This window comes from Dioscorea cayenensis, chromosome 9 (genome assembly GCF_009730915.1).
Source record: "Dioscorea cayenensis subsp. rotundata cultivar TDr96_F1 chromosome 9, TDr96_F1_v2_PseudoChromosome.rev07_lg8_w22 25.fasta, whole genome shotgun sequence".
NCBI classification, from domain to species: Eukaryota; Viridiplantae; Streptophyta; class Magnoliopsida; order Dioscoreales; family Dioscoreaceae; genus Dioscorea; species Dioscorea cayenensis.
This window is the reverse complement of record NC_052479.1, coordinates 5,013,062-5,032,887: the sequence shown is the minus strand read 5'-3', so window position 1 is coordinate 5,032,887 and position 19,826 is coordinate 5,013,062. Positions and strand designations below refer to the sequence as shown.

General features: G+C 32.5%; 1 protein-coding gene across 2 annotated transcripts; it reads left to right on the top strand.

The window, feature by feature from the left end:
- Positions 1-12,169: 12,169 nt before the first annotated feature.
- Positions 12,170-17,002, top strand: LOC120269201 (histone H3-like centromeric protein cnp1). Of its 2 annotated transcripts, none has more exons than XM_039276541.1 (7): positions 12,170-12,296; positions 12,380-12,420; positions 12,513-12,537; positions 12,657-12,787; positions 13,000-13,074; positions 14,645-14,720; positions 16,537-17,002. In XM_039276541.1, exons 1-7 carry the CDS (start codon positions 12,212-12,214, stop codon positions 16,587-16,589), a joined length of 486 nt encoding a protein of 161 aa, XP_039132475.1. In that variant the 5' UTR covers positions 12,170-12,211; the 3' UTR covers positions 16,590-17,002. The 2 variants fall into 2 exon arrangements, with proteins under 2 accessions (XP_039132475.1, XP_039132474.1); XM_039276540.1 differs by having other exon boundaries at positions 12,510-12,537.
- The last annotated feature ends 2,824 nt before the right edge of the window (positions 17,003-19,826 follow it).

Genomic DNA, 19,826 nt, shown 5'->3' with positions numbered 1-19,826 from the left:
TTATTTTCGCTCACAAATGCTTAATTTATGCTGCATTTATGTTATTTGCTATAAATTTTTGTTAGGGCATTGTTCTGTCTAGATTAAGTTTATCCCCTTTTTCAGAGAGGCCAAACATTTGTATTTATGATTGCTGGGAGCTACTTTAGTGATGAAGAAGAGTCACAGACATATTTGATTTCAAGAAAATGACTAGATAACTTTGTCACCAACCATGGCTCTGGTTTTCATTTGAAGTTATATATATATATATATATATATGGCTATTACTTTGAGGAATTTTCTTTTCTTTTTTTTTCTTTTCGTTTTCTTTTGAAACTATGGCTTTGAGGTTCACAACGAGTCAACACAATGACAATGAGGGGCTCCCTTTATGAGCTGGATTGTATAAATAAAGTGGCTCTTAGAGAAGTAAAAAGAAACAAACCCGGAACCATGTATATATGTATATATATAACTAAGTCTTCATAATCAAGGGTTAATTAAACACTCTATTGTAAAAGCCATATAGATGCCTAGGTATATAGATATATAGTATATACAAGTGATTGCAATTCATTTCTTCCCTGCCATGATTCTCCATTTCAAATGGTCAGATTATATAGCTAGCTAGATGGAACAAATGATTAAATAGGCCGGTGATGAACCAGTGGAGCTAGCATTGAGTGCACATCATGCCAGTTTTCTCATCATCTATTGCACTATCATTTCCCAGCACTCAAAACAGACGTATGTATTTTCTTCAATCACTACACTATATATCAAACCATTTATAACAAGTGTTCATCAATTCATTTCTTAATTAGTTTTGATGGACATATGGAGCCTCAGAACAACCAAGTGATGCATTTTCTTTTCCAGTAAAGACAATATATGCTATTCTGTTAGGGTATTGTTATGTTGATATGTGAATATATCTTGATCATTTCATCTTGTTGTTTTTCTTCTTAATAGTTTCAGTGCATCATATTCATATGATTTCATCTTAATCATGTGTTCTGCAGATTGTTTTTCTTAGTGACTGTTCTGCAGATTCTTCCTATTTATAATTATTTTTTGTTGAGATGTGAATATTTGCACAGTCTAATGGGGACATATGTACTTCATATATATTACTTCATGTATATCTTGATAACAATCTTGATCATGTATATTACTTCATGTATATCTTGATAACAATCTTAATCATGTGTATTACTTCATGTATACTTCATGGGGACAGATTACTTCATGTATATTACTTCATAGGGACAGATGTGAATATATCTTGATCATTTCATATTTATTTTTCTTCCTATTATACTTCATGTATATTACTTGACTTGATAACACAGGTTCATGGGGACTTGAATGAGGATGAAATGGTGTATGAGGGAGGCCACGTTCAGACAATTAAGTCAGTGGATGTTGACTATATATCCTTTTTCACCTTATTGGATTATTTCCTTGATGTTGGGTGTGTAAGAGGTGGAAGATTGTGGTTTAAGATTAATGGACTACCTACCAATGATGGAGTGGAGGAGATTTTGAATGATGTAGACATTAGCAATATGGTATCCTACAATAGTGGTTGTGACAGTCTTGATATCTTTATGGTTGAGCATGACTCTCTTGTGGTTGTTCTTCCTGCTAAACTTAATGAAAAGGATAGGCAAAGTATGGGTGTATGTGATGAAGTTGCTGGAATGCAAGGACAACAGAACATGACCAATGTTGTGGAGGGAGGTGACACTGGAAATATGGAAAAAAAGACTTCAAAAAAGATAATGCAGCAGAATATAAGAACAAACATCATAATTTTGAATGTGACCTCAATGGTAGCTGTTATTCAGATGAAATACCATGCCAATTGTGTGTCAAGTGATGATGATATTAGTGGTGATTCAGGCTACATAATGCTAGCTGGTTATTTGATGATGTTAAAGGAGATGTGAATGATATATTTAGACAATGGTTAGGTGTTGATCATTGCCGAGATGGTGGAAATGATGCTGACAATGCTGCTAATATGGAAGGGACACCAAATCATACTGAGCAAGAATATATGAAAGATTATGGGCTAGAAGAATTTAATGAGCCTCCACAATACAAGAAGGACTTGATTAGTATGCAAGGGCCTGATGATGAAAGCAACCACGTGTATGTTGAATTAAATGAAGACAGTGATGTGAAAAATCCACATTTGGAAATAAGCATGAAATTCCTAGCCCTAACTGTTTCAGACAAGCACTCAGAGCATGGTCAATTGCAAGGAGGTATTCTTATAAACTAACAAAGAACACCATATCAAGGGTTACTGCTGTCTGTGAGGATGATTGTGGCTTAAGAATACATGCTTCAAGGTATAAAGATACTACCTCATTCCAAATCAAGACCTTCAAGACAAAGCATAGTTGCCCAAAATATATATATATATATATATATAGACCACATGGTGAGCACTAAGTATATAGCAGCTAGATACATTGAAGACATAAGGGATGACCCTAATTGGGATGCAACAACAATGCAAAAAAGGATCAGTAGAGAATGTGGAGCTAGTGTACACCTTTCAAAATGCTATAGGGCCAAGGCAATTGCAAATAACATCATATTAGGAAATGTGAAGAGACAATACAGAAGGTTGTATGATTATGAAGAGACTATTAAAAAAACAAATCCAGGGAGTCTAGTCAAGATCAAGACTTCCTTGATGGTTCAAAGGGACAATGAAGGGGATGGAGGAAGGCCAACTGAAGGTATGTCAGTACTGCCAAGGGAGATAGTTGTATTCCAATGCATGTATATGAGATTTGGAGCACAAAAACAAAGTTTCTTTTTAGGCATAAGGCCACTGATTTGTTTGGATGGATGTTTTCTAAAGACTTCAATGGGAGGACATCTATTATGTGCCATAGCAAGAGATGGAAATGAGAACATGTTACTGCTTGCAATTGCATGTGTTGATGCTGAATGCAAGGAGTCATGGACATGGTTCCTAAATACTCTATGTGAAGATTTTGGAAGACCATAGGATAATGGATGGGTTTTCATGTCTGACCAACAAAAGGTATGATTAAAATAAATTTATTACAAACTAATTTGCTACATTATACAAGCATTCAGTGGCCTTAAAGATAACAATGTTTGTTTAATTTTCAGGGACTTATACAAACATTCAGCGAATTAATGCCTAATGTGTAGCACAAGTTTTGTGTGAATCATATGTATGAAAACTACAAAAAAAATTCAAGAGAGTTGAGTATAAGAAACTACTTTGGGCAGCAGCATCTGCTGGGACTGAAAAGGTTTTTGAGAGGCACATGGCAAGGATGAAGGAGTTGGATGAGAGTGTATACAGGTAGGTTATGCAACATGATCCACATACATGGGCTAGGTGTTATTTTTCAACACATACTAAATCAGATGCTCTACAAAACAACATCTGTGAGTCTTTTAATTCATATATTAGAAAGGCAAGGAGTTTGCCAATTGTGAATATGTTTGAATGGATTAGGAAGAGATTGATGTAGAGATTTTATGTAAAGCTTAATGGTATGCAGAAATATAAGGGTAGCATTTGTCCTAATTATCAGGATTTGCTTGAAAAACTTAAGGTTCAGAGCAAAAATTGCTTCTGCACACCTGCTGGCGAAGGAATATATGAAGTGGACTTTTATGACACCACATCAGTTGTGAAGTTGGTTGAAAGAACCTGCACTTGTAAACAGGAATCCCATTTAAACAACCCATAACTACCATTCACAACAATTAAGAAGAGCCAGAATTATATGTTCACCAGTTCTTTAACAGGGCAACTTATTTAGAGGTGTATAAGCGTTCCATCCAACCAGTTCCTAGCCAGGATGCTTGGGAAAGGACAAGCCTACCTGACATTCATCCATGGACTGTGAAAACGCCCCCAGGTAGACCTAAGAGGAAGAGGAAGAAGAATCTTGATGAACCAAACAATCCATATAGGGTTTCAAGGGCTGGTGACAATGTCACTTATGGGAATTGTCACCAAGTTGGGCACAACATTATATGATGTAGGGCTGCTATTATAGGAGATACACCATGGCAAAGAAGATCTCGTATTCAAAAGGCAAAGGATAGTGGGGCATATATCCCAAGCAATGTAACTTTTAACATAGTTTCATATTGAATCAATTTAATTTTTGACTATGTTGTTTTTTATGATTATGACACATGGTTTGCTTGATTGCAGAGCCCTCCAAAAAAAGAGGGGAAGACCCCAAAGAAACACAATCATAGGGGAAGTACAAAAACAAAAACCTAGTGTATGTTTTATGCTTTATTTTTTATTGATCCATGAGACTAATTTTGTTCTTATTTCTTTTTCCTTTTTTTTTGTTTTCCATGTAATTTAGTGTGTTGTGTTTTAGTTCTACAATTCATAGGATTTATTTCCTTGTGATTTAATTACAACATGCAAGTAATGAAGGTGCAAGCAAACCCTCAACATACAATGCTCAGACTGTGTCAAGTGTGCAAAAGATGGTTCCTCGCAGGGCACAAGGGCCACCTATCCCACCAGCAAGCTCCAACAACTTTAAAAGGGCCACACAATATGCAGATTTCTCAGTTCAACAAAGAGATGAATCAATGTATTTGCAGAAAAGGCATTTGTAGCTTGAATAATTTGTATTGTACGTCTGATGGCATTGTGTGATAAAAATCAGAGAGTTTATTTTGGTGATGAGTATCAAAACAAAATTAAATGGTTGCTAGACCTATACATATGTTTTTTGTAATGTGTTTTCAGAGTTATGACTCTGATGAGAACTTCATGATTTTGCTGGTATAATTTAGAACAATATCCTAATGTGGAGCTATAATTTGTTGATGGTCTTTGAATTGGTCTTGTTGATGGTTTTGTTAGTTTTTATATAATATAGTTTGATATAATTTAGAGCAAGTGTCCTAATTTAGAGCAATATCCTAATGTGGAGCAGTATCCAAATTAAATAAAATGATCTTTGAGATGGTTTTGTTGATGGTTGTTATGCTCCTAATGTGGAGCTGTTATTGTAAATAATCTTTGAGTTGGTCTTGCTGGTGGTTTTTAAAAATTGCTTACACAAGTGATTAAGAGACTTTCAAAATTGAAAATATTTAATCACAAGCCATGATCAAACAAATTTACTGGACAACAACGTTTTCAATTTACACTATTACATGCTTTGCATAATAATCTTCAAAATTTGTTGTAATCACCTGCCATCTTGTTCCACCTACATGCTTTGATTAATAACAACACAACATTACCCATAGAGAAAATTAAATAACTCTACACCTTAGTTTCCCTCTTCATGCTATGTTTCCCTCTTGTTGTTGGAACTTTACTTTTAATATAATCTGAGGCTAGGTTTCAACACAAGAAACAAACAAATGTGGAAGAGAAATGAAGGGTAAACAAACAAGGGCAAAGGAGAAGGCACTGTGGAGTTGCAACCCCCAAATGATCCAAAAAAACCTAGCAATTAAGGTGCTTGAAAAACCCTAGTCTGAAGGAGAACGTTTCTGTCTGAACGAAGGATGGAAATCAAGGTAAATAGCCTTGTTTCAAGACCTTAGCTCATTAATTACCAGATTAATCAGCACAGTACATTAAAACCGACTCATAGGAAGATGTGTTTTTTTATGTCAAATGTCGATTTTGCCCTTGTCACATAAGCAAGAACTAACGGTCGTCACAATTTTTCCCTTTTGCCACATAGAGAAACCACAAGGTAGTAAATCAAAATTTTTTTTGTCCCTCTTTTGCAAAACCCGACAACCACAAGGTTTATTTTTGAAATTTTCCCTATTACATATTTGAATTTGTAAAAATATAGTCTTAAATTTTTTTAATGATAATCTTATTAAAATCTATTTATGTTTTTGATAGTTCCTCCATTTTGTTGAAAGAAATATGTTAAAGAAGTTCTTCTAGAAATGACACCACTTTCATTGAGGGCCTGCTCATTTGGGGGAAGTGCTAGGAAAGTGGGTTGACTTCCCCCACTTCATGTGTTCATTTGTCCTGAAGTGGGGGAAGTGTCTGAAAAGTGACACTTCCCCTACTTTCATTTAAAGTGGATTATGAACTAAACCCATTTCAGCAGTTTTTTTTACTAAAGTGGGGGAAATGGGTCAATTTATAAAAATTTATTTTCCCTCACATCTAAAATCTTTTTTGAACTCATATAACTTCACATAACATCTAAATTCTTCATTTATATTCTCACTTTCTGACAAATGAACACCAGAAGTGTTGGAAGTGATGTCACTTCCTTCCACTTTAGGGAAGTGACACTTCCCCGACTTCCCCACTTCAGATCACTTCCCCCCAAATGAATAAGCCCAAAGTGATGGAACTGATATGACTTCCATCATTTCTTGTATTCATTTTGCAAGAAATGTTCTAGTGGCATTTCTTGCAAAATGAATACAAGAAATGATGGAGTCATATCAGTTCCATCTCTTCGGACCTTTTTATTTGGCGGGAAGTGATCTAAAGTGGGGAAGTTGAGGAAGTGTCACTTGCCTGAAATAGGAGGTAGTGATATCACTTCCAACACTTCTGGTGTTCATTTGTCAGAAAGTGAGAATATAAATAGAGAATTTAGGTGTTATGTGAAAGTCTATGAGATTAAAAAAGACTTTGGAAGTGAGAGAAAGTAAGTTTCCATACATTAACTCACTTCCCCCAACTACAAAAAAGTTACTATTTAAAACAGAACATTGAAAACGGACTTTATTATGTTTGTAATTGTAACAGCTTAGCAACGGAATAACAATCATTTTAAATATAAATTTAATAACAACGGCTTCCAATCAGGCATTTAAAAATATGATTTATCAAAATTTTTAAAAATATTCATTTCTAATCCCTTTTATTAGAAAGGATTAGAAACAGTTTAAAAATTAATATTTTTTTAAACATTATTAAATTTTAAAAAATATCCATTCCTAATCCGTTTCTAATAGTAAGGGACTAGAAACGGACTTAAAAATTAATATTTTATTTAAAATTATTAAATATTAGAAAATATCCGTTTCTAGTCGGTTCCTAATAGAAAGGGACAAGAAACGAATTTAAAAATTAATATTTTATTTAAACATTATTAAAATTTAAAAAATATCCGTTCCTAAAAGAAAGGGACTAGAAACGGATTTAAAAATTAATATTTTATTTTAACATTATTAAATATTAGAAAATATCCGTTCCTAATCCGTTTCTAATAGGAAGGGACTAGAAACTGATTTAAAAATTAATATTTAATTTAAACATTATTAAAATTTTAAAAATATCCATTTCTAATCCATTTCTAATAGAAAGGGACCAGAAACGGTTTTCAAAATTAATATTTTATTTAAACATTATTAAAATTTAAAAAATATCCGTTCCTAATCCGTTTCCAATACAAAGGGACTAGAAACGGATTTAAAAATTCCCTTTAAAAATTAATATTTTATTTAAACATTATTAAATTTTAAAAAATATCCCTTTCTAGTCCCTTTCTAATAGAAAGGGACTAAAAACGGATTTGAAAATTAATATTTTATTTAAACATTATTAAATTTTTAAAAATATCCATTCTGTTTCTCATAGAAAGGGATTAGAAATGGATTTAAAAATTGATATTTTATTTAAACATTATTAAATTTTAAAAAATATCCTTTCCTAATCCGTTTTAAATAGAAAGGCATTAGAAATAGATTTAAAAATTAACATTTAATAATTTATTAACTAAACATTAATAAAATTACAAATATTACAAGACAAATATTTATTACATCTAAACATTTTTTATAACAAAACAAATAAATTACTGTTTTTAAATTCCAACAGTTTTTTAATTGGCCACAATTATATATATTTTATATATAATATGCTAAATATATATTATATATTAATTTAAATTAATTATCAAATAGCTCAACAACGATGACCTTAGGTTCATCATTGAGCCCATTATCATCAGCGTTTGAGCAATTATATGAGAAAACATAATGGTGTTCTTGATGCCATCTCGTTTGCTGTATTTTTATGTACAATTGTTGATGATGAGCTATTTAATTTATTCATTGTCTTTGTATATTTGTAGGTTAATCCCTCAAATGTCTGTGCTTTAAAAATTACATTCATCTTTAAGGAAAGAATGGATCAGAATGGATACAGCTGGAAGAATGGATCTAAGGAGACAAAGGACTTCTATTCGAATGAATTTCATGTAAATTTATATAATATTTAAAGAAAATTTGTTTGCTTCTATTTGTAATGTTTTTTGAATTTGTAAATCCTTAGCATGCTGGTAAAAATAAATAATTGATGTTGTTTGTGAGGATAAATAAATTGTAACGTTAATTTTTTGATTGAATATTAATTCTCTAGGTTTAATTTCAATAACCTAGAGATTATTTGTTAATAGGTATTATGTCATAGACATCATTCAAATATTATTGCTTAGTTAGTACTTAAATTGTTAATTGTTAGTGAATTTGAAAATCCTTATCATGATTGTTTGGATGTTGGCAAAGCACGTAATTGATGTTGCTTGTGGAACTAAATTTTATTGAATTATTAATTATATAGTGTCATTTTCCATAATATAGATCTTATTGTTAGTATTTTAGTATAATTATAATTAGAAAAACATTAATAGTTTAATATAAAACATTGGTTAGTATTTTTAAATCGACAATTATATATAATATGTATGTTTTTTTATGTTAAACTATAGAAATTCTTTGTATGGGATGAGTCAATGTCATCTGCCATTAAGATGGCATGGCAACGTAAAGCTGCAGAATGGTATAAAGCATTGATGTGTAGTTTAAGAAAGGGAAAAAAAATCAATGCATGCGTCTGAGTCTGCATGGAAAACATGGACTGAGGCATGGAATTCCCCGGAATTTAAAACTAGGTGTGAGAAAGTTACTGCAAACCGACTCACTGAGATTGAAGGACCTGGATCTGGTATATCCCGGCACACAGGAGGCTCCATTTCTTATGCTTCCCATGCGGATAAATTGGTAATTTGTTTAATATTTATGTAAATATGTTTTAAAATTATAAAGAATTAGTTTAGTGCTAATTGTAACAAATTCAATTTGTTGAGTTATTCTAGCGATCGAGGCTTGGATGTGATCCTCGTCCTTTTGAGCCTTTTGAAGTGACTCATACAAAGAAGGGTACCTCCATGCTTGTTGTTGCACGTGCTCAATCTATTAAGGTAAGCTAAACAATTTTTGTGGGGTTTTCAATTATAGACTTTGTCTACAATGTTTTATGAGTTTATATTAAGCTGTTTTTGATGCACGTGCTCAATCTATTAAGGTAAGCTACACAATTTTTGTGGGGTTTTCAATTATAGACTTTGTCTACAATGTTTTATGAGTTTATATTAAGTTGTTTTGAGAATAATATTTAATGAGTTGAGTTAACTAATGTAGGATCGCTATTTGGAGCTTGTGGAGCAAGCATCTCAAACACAAGAAGGACATGACGAGCTTCCTATTATGGATGAAACAGTTCCATACTATGAGGCTGTTAGGGGAGAAAAGAAAAGTCGGGTTTATGGAATAGGGTCCCAAGCGTGTATCTTTTATCCATAGTTATGTTCAAGTTTTTCCACAGGTTCATCATTTGAGACACTACAGGCTGAGGTTAGAGATTTGCATCAAACTCTTACTCAAGTCCAAGATCGTGAGGAGAGGCTTCAACAGACTCTTAGTCAAGTCCAAGATTGTGAGGAGAGGCTTCAATAAAGTTTGCTTGAAATGAAATAGGAGAAGGACCAATATCGTGAGGAGATGATGTGTCAAATGAAAGGACATGATGATGAGTTTTGAGAAAAAGATTCTTCAGCAGTCGCAGTTTACCACACAGGACTCACAACCATTGACTGATGATCATGACATTGACTTAGGGTCCGTTTGATTTGTACAAAGGTACAACACAAGAGTACATCACATCACAAGTGCTTGTAGTACATCACAAGTATTTGTCTTGTGCCATGTTTGATATTCAAAGGACAACACAAATTAATATAACACAATTTAATATAAAATTACTATAATACCCTTTATATATTCCTATAGTATTGTGGAATAAGAAAATTAACAAAAAAAAATTTAAAATTACTTGGCACAAATATATTTTTAAAATTTTAAATATATTAACTAATACTTATTTATGAAAAATATATTATAAATTTTGTTAACATTTCTTATCTTATTAAAAAAACTAATTATCTTGATATTTTTAACTATAATTGACAAGATTAAATAAGTTTATTATAATTAGAGATAAGAAGAATCTTAACATAATAATCATTTTTTATTTAATAAATAAATTTAAAAAATTGGCATAGAAGAAGACAGGTAGATCTTGAAAGATGCCCGAAAACCCTAGAATTTTCAAAGAGAATAGAGAGTAAGAAGGGGAAAGGCAAGAGAAGAGGAGAGAGATTTGAAAAGGAAAGTACCGCGGCGGAGGGGAAGGCCGGGGAAGGAGGTTCAAGGCCGTGGATTAGATCGGGTAAAGCGTTGAATGACAACTGTAAATTTTTGGATGGGATGCGTTTTTAGTTAATTATTGTAATTTTTGGATTTAAAGTGGGGTAAAATTGACTTTTGTTGTGCTGTCCCATAACTTAAAACTTGTACCGTGGTTTTGGTGGGACAATTTTTTTTCCAACTTATGTTGTACTCAAACGCATTGTTGTGCTGTACCCTAAACATATTTGCAAATCAAACAAGAGACAAGAGAGTTTGTGCTGTCCTGTCCCTCATTTTTTTTGCGTATCAAACGGACCCTTATAGTTGTATTTGTCGTATACTTATTATTTTGTGTTAAACATATATACTTAAACATTTCTTTTTATATGAATTGAGGAATTTATCTTATTTATTGGTATTTTAGGTTTAAAAATAAAATTCATGTACCAGGTTTTAAAAAAAATCAGGAATATAATTTTTATTTTTATTTTTTACGTGAATGTTGGAAACAGATTAGAAACGGATTTATTTGTTTCAATATTGTTTTTTAATTTAAATTTTTTTTTAGAAACGGATTAGGAAAAATAAAAACTTTTGCTAATGAGGAGGGACAAAAATAAAATAGAAAATATTCCGTTTGGAATCCGTTTCTAATTTTTGAATTACAACGAAATTTAGAAACGGATTAGCAACATACATCATTCCGTTTTAATTTTTCAAAAGTTAGAAACATATTGGTTTCCGTTTCTAATCCGATTCTAAAGTTAGAAACGGAACATTTCCCCGTTTCTTTTTAAATTAAAAACAAGGGGTTTCGAAACAGATAAATTCTGTTTTTAATCCGTTGCTAAACTGAATTAGCAACGAAATAGAAACGAAAATGCTGTTTCTAAACAGTAATTTTCTTGTAGTGCCCACTTCAATAAAAAAAACTACCAAAGTAGGTTTAGTTCAAAATCCACTTTAAATGGAAGTGGAGAAAGTGTTATTTCCCCCACTTCAGGACAAATGAACATATGGAGTAGTCAGCCCATTTCCTCCACTTCCCCAGCACTTCCTCCAAATAAACATATCCTTCACTTCTTGATTTATCCCCACTTTCACCAAAATGAACGTCTTTATTCCAAAGTCATTTTTTTTGTAATTGAGTTTTGCTATATAGAAAATAATTTCCGATAATGTTTGTTTTTTACCAAATGTTTGGAGTCATAATGATAAAATCAATAACATCTAATATGCTAATTTTCAGGATTTATTGTTCATATGTAATTGTATAAAATATAAAATCTCCATCTAAATAATTAATTAATATTAATTAATTAATTACTTAATTATTAAATTATTATTAAATAAATAGCTTCTATAAAATATTTTTTCTTCAAAAATATTATTTTATAAACGTTTTGCAAAGGTTTTTATTGAAAAAAATACAAGCAAAATAAGGACACAGAAATTCATCACATTCCGATTTCAAAGTTTCGGCGGGAAAATTCAAATTTCCCACAGACCAAATCAAACGGTTCTCCAAAAGCCATTACATACTTAAAAGGTATGCGCAACCGTCCGATCCATAAAGGCGCAATGATTTGAATACCTAAAAATAAGTAAGGGAAAACAAAAAATCAAAAATAAAAAAATAAAAAAATAAATAGAAATAATTAAAAAAAGAATTAATGGCGGTGTTCCACAGAGGAGTTCCATTTTCTCTCCGTCCTGCCGGGCAATGGCGAGGACGAAGCACATCTCCAGCCACCCAAGCCGTCGATCAAAGAAAAAGCTCAACTGGGGGCAATCTCCGCTTCAACAAGGTCAAGCTTTTGATATCTCTTTCCATGGATTTCGTTCTGGTTTGATGTGAAACCCTAAATCGCTAATCTTATTTTTGAAACAGGTCAAGCGGATGTATCCACGCCGCCTTCTCGATCTACTCGCGTGAGATTTCTTCCCACTTTTTTCGTTTTTGTTTTTCAGATTTAGAGTGTTTTTGTGCAATTTTTGATAATTTTTTAGTGGTTTTATAGCAGAGAGCCAAGGAGAATGATCCTCAAGGTAGTTTTCTTCTTTGTGTGTGGAGTTTTTCTTTGTTTTGTTTTTTACTGATTTATATCTGTGTTTTTTATTTTTTATTTTTTTTGGTAATTTTTGGGTTTTTTTAAAATTTTTTTCAGTGGGAGGGAGTGCTGCTCAGGCAAGCGGTAAGAAGCGGAGGTTCAGGCCGGGAACAGTAGCTTTGCGCGAGATTAGGAAGCTGCAGAAATCCTGGAATCTCCTTATCCCTCATGCACCATTCTTCCGAGTTGTGAGTTCTTGCTTCTTTGTTGATTTGATCCTTCTTTTCTGAGTTTAGAGCTTGTTCATTCTTCAATCGTGGAAGAAAGAAAAAAAGAAAAAAAGAAAAAAATGCTGTCTTGATTTATGATTTTGGTTATGATAAACTAGGTTAAGTAATTTTTTGTTGCTTTTAAAGATTAGGGTGGCTTGGTTTCTTATTATGTTTTGTCAGCGAATTAGGTGAGGGAGATTACAAGTACCTATTCCAGAGAAGTTAGTAGATGGACACCGGAAGCTTTGATGGCCATCCAGGAGGTATATATTTTTCCTGATTTTCTAGTTAAATTGCTTTGTATCTAATTGTGGTAGCATTTCTCTTTCATGCTAATTTTTGGTTGAGCTTAATTTGATCTGTGTGATGAAGAAAATGACATGTATTATTCTAAGTGATGTTGCTTCTCTGTAAATATTGGTTAAGCTCTGGACCTACAAGAAAGATACCAACTAGACCATGAATTTTCAAGTATTTTCACATTAGAGTGGATGAAAGACCTGGTCCTTTATTTTTGTATTTGAATATTGTGAGTTTTAAGTTTGGGTTATTGGTCTACAAAAATGATGGCGCCTGCAGTCACTGATGAGACACTGTTTTTTCTCCATTTATCGATGTATGTTCTTATTGATGGGATTTGAGTGTGAATGCTATCAGTCCATTTTTTGCTGGTACCAAATGTAAGAATACTGCATAGTTCTAATGAATCTCCCTAGAGCAGAACTCCAAACCAAAGCTTATGTTTTTTTTTTCAATGGATTGGTCATAATTGTTCAATTAGAGAAAGTATGGAGTGGATTTTCATTTGTGTTTTAGTTGTTCTTTTCCTTTTTGATATGGTATTAGCATAGAATTAGCCCTATCTTCCTGACCAATGTTGGCAAGGTCCGTGTACATACATCCTCAATATCTTGCCATCAAATTGATGATGTGGTTTTTGTTTAATTTTGTAAACAACGTTATACTGGACACTATCCATAGAACAGGGTAAGGGACCTTGAGAACAAAAGACATTTTGTTTCTAGATATTTGAGATAGTTTGGATAACTATAAATATATTGGATTTTCAAATTAACTCACTTAAATGATCCAATAGAAATGATACCCTAATAGAGAGGTTACTGGTTTCAATCTTGCATTTAGTTACTTGGGTAATATCTTTCCAAAAAGATAGTAAAAAAACAGCAATGCAAGGGGAATGATGTAGATTGATATGCTTTAATATCTAAGTAATACTTTACTCATAATTTGCTTTTCATTTTGCACGTAATCACTTAATTAATATTATACTGCACAGTTTATTTACTTTATTTATGATATAAAGATTACAAGGACATAGAATGCTTGCTTTAAAAATATGCCTTAAACTTGAAATTTTTAGTGGTAAGGAAGTTGTTATACATATTTTGCTCCAACCTTTTAGCTAAGTCATCATGCTATCTCATGCCATGGTCTTTGTTGACTTGTACTTCAAGTCTATCATTTTAATCCAATATAAGTTTTTGCTTAAACAGGAGAAAGTTCTCGCAAGTGATTGTGTTAACCACCAATAGATTCTATGACCATGCGATTATGTTTTGGCATGGCATTTTGATGAATAACAAAATTGTTGTTTAAGGGTAAGGTTTCCTGAATTTCTGGTTTAGGTTTTTTTAGTCACAAGTTACAGAGGATTTGACAATTCAGACTTCTATCTGGAGATTATGCATCCTGTTTAGTCCTTTAACATTTTCAAAAGTATTTTTATTGTTTACAAAAGTATTACTGTTGTTGCGAGGTTCAAGTGTTCACTTAATTGTTGATGTGTTCTAAACATTCTTCATTTTCCTGCAGGCAGCTGAATATTACCTGGAGGAGTTGTTTGCAGATGCATATCTATGCTCGATTCATGCAAAACGTGTTACACTAAGTAAGTTAATTTTTAAATTAGATCATTTTTTTTTGTTTTGGGTTCTTTTATGACCATGTCTGATTTTTCTAACATATGATTTACTAGTTCATCTTCTTGAAGTAAGATAGTTAATGATGCAAAATTGCAAGCATGATGCTATGAATGGCAACTAATTACCACCACCACATCTCATTCGGTGTTTACTAGCATGTACTAGGACTAAAGACCAACTTTGGAGTGCTTGAGTGCCATTTTATTAAGTAAACTTTGCTTTCTCTATAATCTTGATTAAATATTTTAGTCTACCAACATCAAACTTTTTGCAGAAGGTTAAAAAAAAATATTTAACTTAACATGGCTATGGAAAATTGGTCAGCTATCAGGTGAATGCATTCACCTGCTTTAATTGATGTAGGGAGAACTCTTGATGTTCAATACATGAGTAGATGACTGGTGCATTTACCTTCTATAAGTAAAATTTAGACCCCAGATACAGGTAGTTTAGCAGGTTTTATGATAGGAAGAGCCCTGGTTGTGTATCAGGTTTGTGTTGTCTGGTGTGCAAGTTACTTTATCATTCTAATTGATTTTAGAGTTTCAATGTTGCCGAGTGTTGCATATGTAGTGAATGATATGTGTATGCAAGGAATAAAGAAAGGAATATGGACGTAAAATTTAGAGTAAATTGGCTACAATAAAGAAACAGTGAATTACCCTTTAGAGTCAAATTTTTGAGAGAGTATACATATAGCTCACTGCTTTATAAGCTCTGGTCCAGATTCAGCACTGTTCTTTGTGCACGTGTGCTGTGCAGTAATCTAGGTAATCATATCTAGAGGATCAAGCAATCACGTGGAAGGAAAGAGCAATCACACCTCCAAAATATAGCATAAAGCTAAGAAAACTGAATTCAATCACTAACTATTGACCGATCTATTATAAAAGATCCATTTCTTTTATGTAGAGATTAGGGACCGCTTATCTGTGTGAAGTTTAAATACAAATAGTATCGATAAATAAATGAAACTTACCTTAACCAGAACTAAGCTATGACTTCTTGACTCTATCAGACTCAGAATAGAATTAAAGAATAAATCCACCAGATTTGGCAAACTTCTGCAAACCAATATTTGAGATTACCAAATTACCTGTAGCATTTAATTTCATGAGAACATGTAATTTTAATTCTTATGAGGCGGTTGTTTGCCTAGATTTGGAACTCCATGTAATTTGAGTTATATGATCTCAGAAAACCATTTGGTTTGGTGGATTGTCAAATCCATTGTAACTTAAAAATTTTTTGACTTTTGATTTGAGAGACCAAAAACCATTTAGTTGGATGGATTTGTCAAATCCACTGTAACTAAAAAATTCTTTAACTTTTGACTTTGAGGGATTTTGACTTTCTCTGAAAATTGTTGTTAAGTCCATATTATAGGAATTGAGGTTCTCATCCAAGCCTCATGTGACTATCATGCAACCATATTTTATTTTTATATATTTACAATAACACATATATATAATTAAAATAACAATTATAATATTATATTCAATAAGTACAAATGAAATTACAATTAAAAATAAAGATTGAATTAGTCATTAAACTAATATTATAATAATTAAAGTGATATACTGCATTTGGCATATAACTCAAATACATCTAACCAAATACATATTTCTCTAATCTAGATTTACAAATCTTTTAAATTAATCATAAAATCCTATAATCTAGTATTTCTTGGTTATGCATGTCTTATTACAATCTGGATACCATCATGGTGTTTCTGTTAGTTTGTCTTTGCTAATTAAACAAAAACCATTGTGCATTATGCAGTGCAGAAGGATATACAGCTAGCCCGGCGTATTGGTGGGAGAAGGGCATGGTGACATATGTTGAAAAAAATTGATAAATACCTTTGTGCTTATGAATGCTCTTTGGCATAGTAACAGGAACCTGATTTTTAGCTTATAAGATGCATTATTCACTGTAACCATTTGAAGATCATGGGCTGCAATGGAAAGAACTTTTGGGTTGCAGAGTAATGGATTAAGATGGTTTACCAGGACTTATCACTTGATGGTATTTAGAATTCTTTACACCATACACTTGACCCTGCTGAGAATGGATCATGGTGTAATCTATGTGAGTAGCCAACCTTGATGTATGTGGGATAGAGAATGGCCTCACCTTTTTCTTGTTACCAACCCCGATTATAAAGTTGTCTTGGTTACTTAGTTATTTTGAAAGACTTTGGGTAGCAGGATTATTTTTTCATTTGGATTAATATTTTCTTTTTCAATTGATGGCATTGTTCTTCTGTTTCTCTCTCTCTCTCTCTCTCTAACGCACACACACTCTTTTTCTTTTTACATATATAAGTTTTTTACCTTGTCCTTTCTCCCTTTTGTGAATTCCTAGGTTTGAGAGAATTAGTGAAATAGTAAAGGTCTTATTCATTTCAATGGTTTTCATAATGCTAAATTTTGGGTACTACCAATTCATAATGTGGGTCTTTGGCTTGGGCCGTGTGGTATATCGTTAGCACAGTTGCTAGTTTGTTAGCCTATATAAGCGGAGAATGGGGATAGGCATGAAAATAGAGATCTAGAATTAGAAATAGGAATAAAAGTAATATTTGATTGGTGGGAATTCAAAATGGAAATGAGAAAAAATTAAAAGGGAGAAATATGATTAAATTACTTTTGTACCATTTCAATAATTTATTTTAAAAAATACATTTTAATTATTTTATATAAAAAATAATTATCAAAATTAAGATATAAAAAACATTATATATAAAAATTTTTAAATTCATTATAAATATTATTTGGTTGGTGGGAATGCAAAATGGGAATGAGAAAAGTTAAGAAGGAGAAATGTGATTAAATTACTTTTGTACCATTTTAATAATTTATTTAAAAAATACACTTTAATTATTTTGTATAAAAAAATAATTATCAAAATTAAGATATAAAAAATATTATATATAAATTTTTAAATTCATTATAAATATTATCCATTTAAAATATTTATTATTTGAGATATTTATAATTAAAATTTAATCATTTTTATATAAAAATAATTATCAATTTAATAACGGATAAAATTTCTAAATTTGTTGTAAATATTATCCATTTGAAATATTTATTAATTGAGATTTTATAATTAAAATTTAAAATAAGTCAACCTACTTTTTGTATTTTAAAATATTCAAGGGCAATGGCATATTGATCAACAATCATTATGGGTGAAATTCTTAGAAGGAAAAGATTACGGTCAAACCAAACAACCCTAAAAGTAATGTAATTATCTGAGATTGACTATATAAATTTTTTTCATGTTGTTTGCTTTGATTTGTCATGAACCCCTCACAAAGAAATAATGGACTTCTTTGTGTTTTAAAACTTAATTGTTACATTTGTAGTTGATTCGAGGATTTCATATTTTAACTCTTTTACTCTTTGGTTGGTTGGAAGTTTTTGGAGGGGTGAGGAATTAGAATGGGGTGAAATATGTTTGGTTGGGGGAGCAAGAAGGAGGAGGAGGAGGAGTTTGGAGGGGTGCCTCTCCAAACCTCTCACATCCAAACCCTCCATCAAAAAGAAAATTTAATCTTTAAACCTCTATGAAAAGGACCAAATTACCCTTAATTAATTTAAAAAATTATCATAATGTCCTTTTAAAATCTAATTTTATCTTGAGGAATTGCTCGAGAAGGTGCTTCTACCTTTCTCACATGGCCAAAAACTACCTTGACTTTTTTTCAAATGGCCAAAAACTCGCTCCTTTTGAAATGATTTACTTTTCAGTCAACTCCATCTAGCTGGTGTTAACTTGCTATGGAAATTATGGTGATGCCCTTGGTGAAGTTGAAGTTCCAATGGATATGGGGAAAAGGGATGGTTACTTTTCAGTCCCATCACCCTACTTTCTAGGCCTAGGAGGGGAGAATTGCCATTTTCGAAGGAGTTTCTTCTCCAGATTCCGGCATAGACCGCCTTTGCCGCCTGGCCATTTTTTGAGGGTGCTATTGTGGGGAGGGAGGAGAAGAGACGGGGAAGGAACCATGCCAACCTTGGGTTTAAGACACTACATCAGGCTTCCATTTTGAAATAGTGCATGATATTGACACCGCCAACAAGTCCCTAGCAAAACTAAAGACTGGGAACACAGTTTTAGGGGACGATGGGGACGATGATGATGCCATGGATAAGGCTATGGCGGCCGTGCTAATAAACATGGACTCCTTTATCGATGCAGAGCGCAAGGAAGAAGCCGATCGTGTGGAAGTACACAAAACCCCTCCTCCAAAATCCAATTTCATTCCCGGGAACAAATGACCAGCAGGGTTTGGTAGCATCTCATAATTGCATCAGATGATATTGAGTGTTTATTATTCGCAAGTGTTCCTTATTTTGCTTAAGTATGCATTATTTTGCTATGAAGTGTTCATTATATTGTATAAGTACTCCTTAATGTCTACAAGTCATTAAACCCTTGTGTTTCTTGTACATCAAAAAAAGGCCTAACTGTGGCCACACTTATTTTGCGATTACTTCATTACATGTTGCTCGATTGTGGCCGACCTCGTGACACCGACTACAACATAATTCTTTTACCCCAAAGGCTTGAGCCTCAAACCACCGGCTTCTCGGCCCCCCGGGCCTCTTCTTTGAGATTGGTGGTCGAATTCGTATGGGGCAAGATTCATTGCATGGTTTGTCATGATCTAGTACTGGGAAGATTGGCCTCTGTACATGACCCTATATGATGCGACCGTATGATAATCATCCACATTACGATGGATGTTTGTATTGGCTTGCATGATTGGTCATCTACTTTCATCAATTACATCTTCTATCTTCTTATGTACCATGGGGCAAAGATGTGTTTCCCAATCTGGCAAGCTTCACGCAGGTTGTACATTATGTTCATCAGTTTATACCTATAATGTTGGGTATGATAATAAACAAGAATCATCGTTAATGGGTATGATAATAAACAAGAACCATCATTAATGGGTATGATAATAAACTACGTACGCATAAATAGTTAAGCATGATAATAAACATTTAAGGATGATAATAAACACTTAAGCATGAGAATAAAAATCTAAGCTAGGT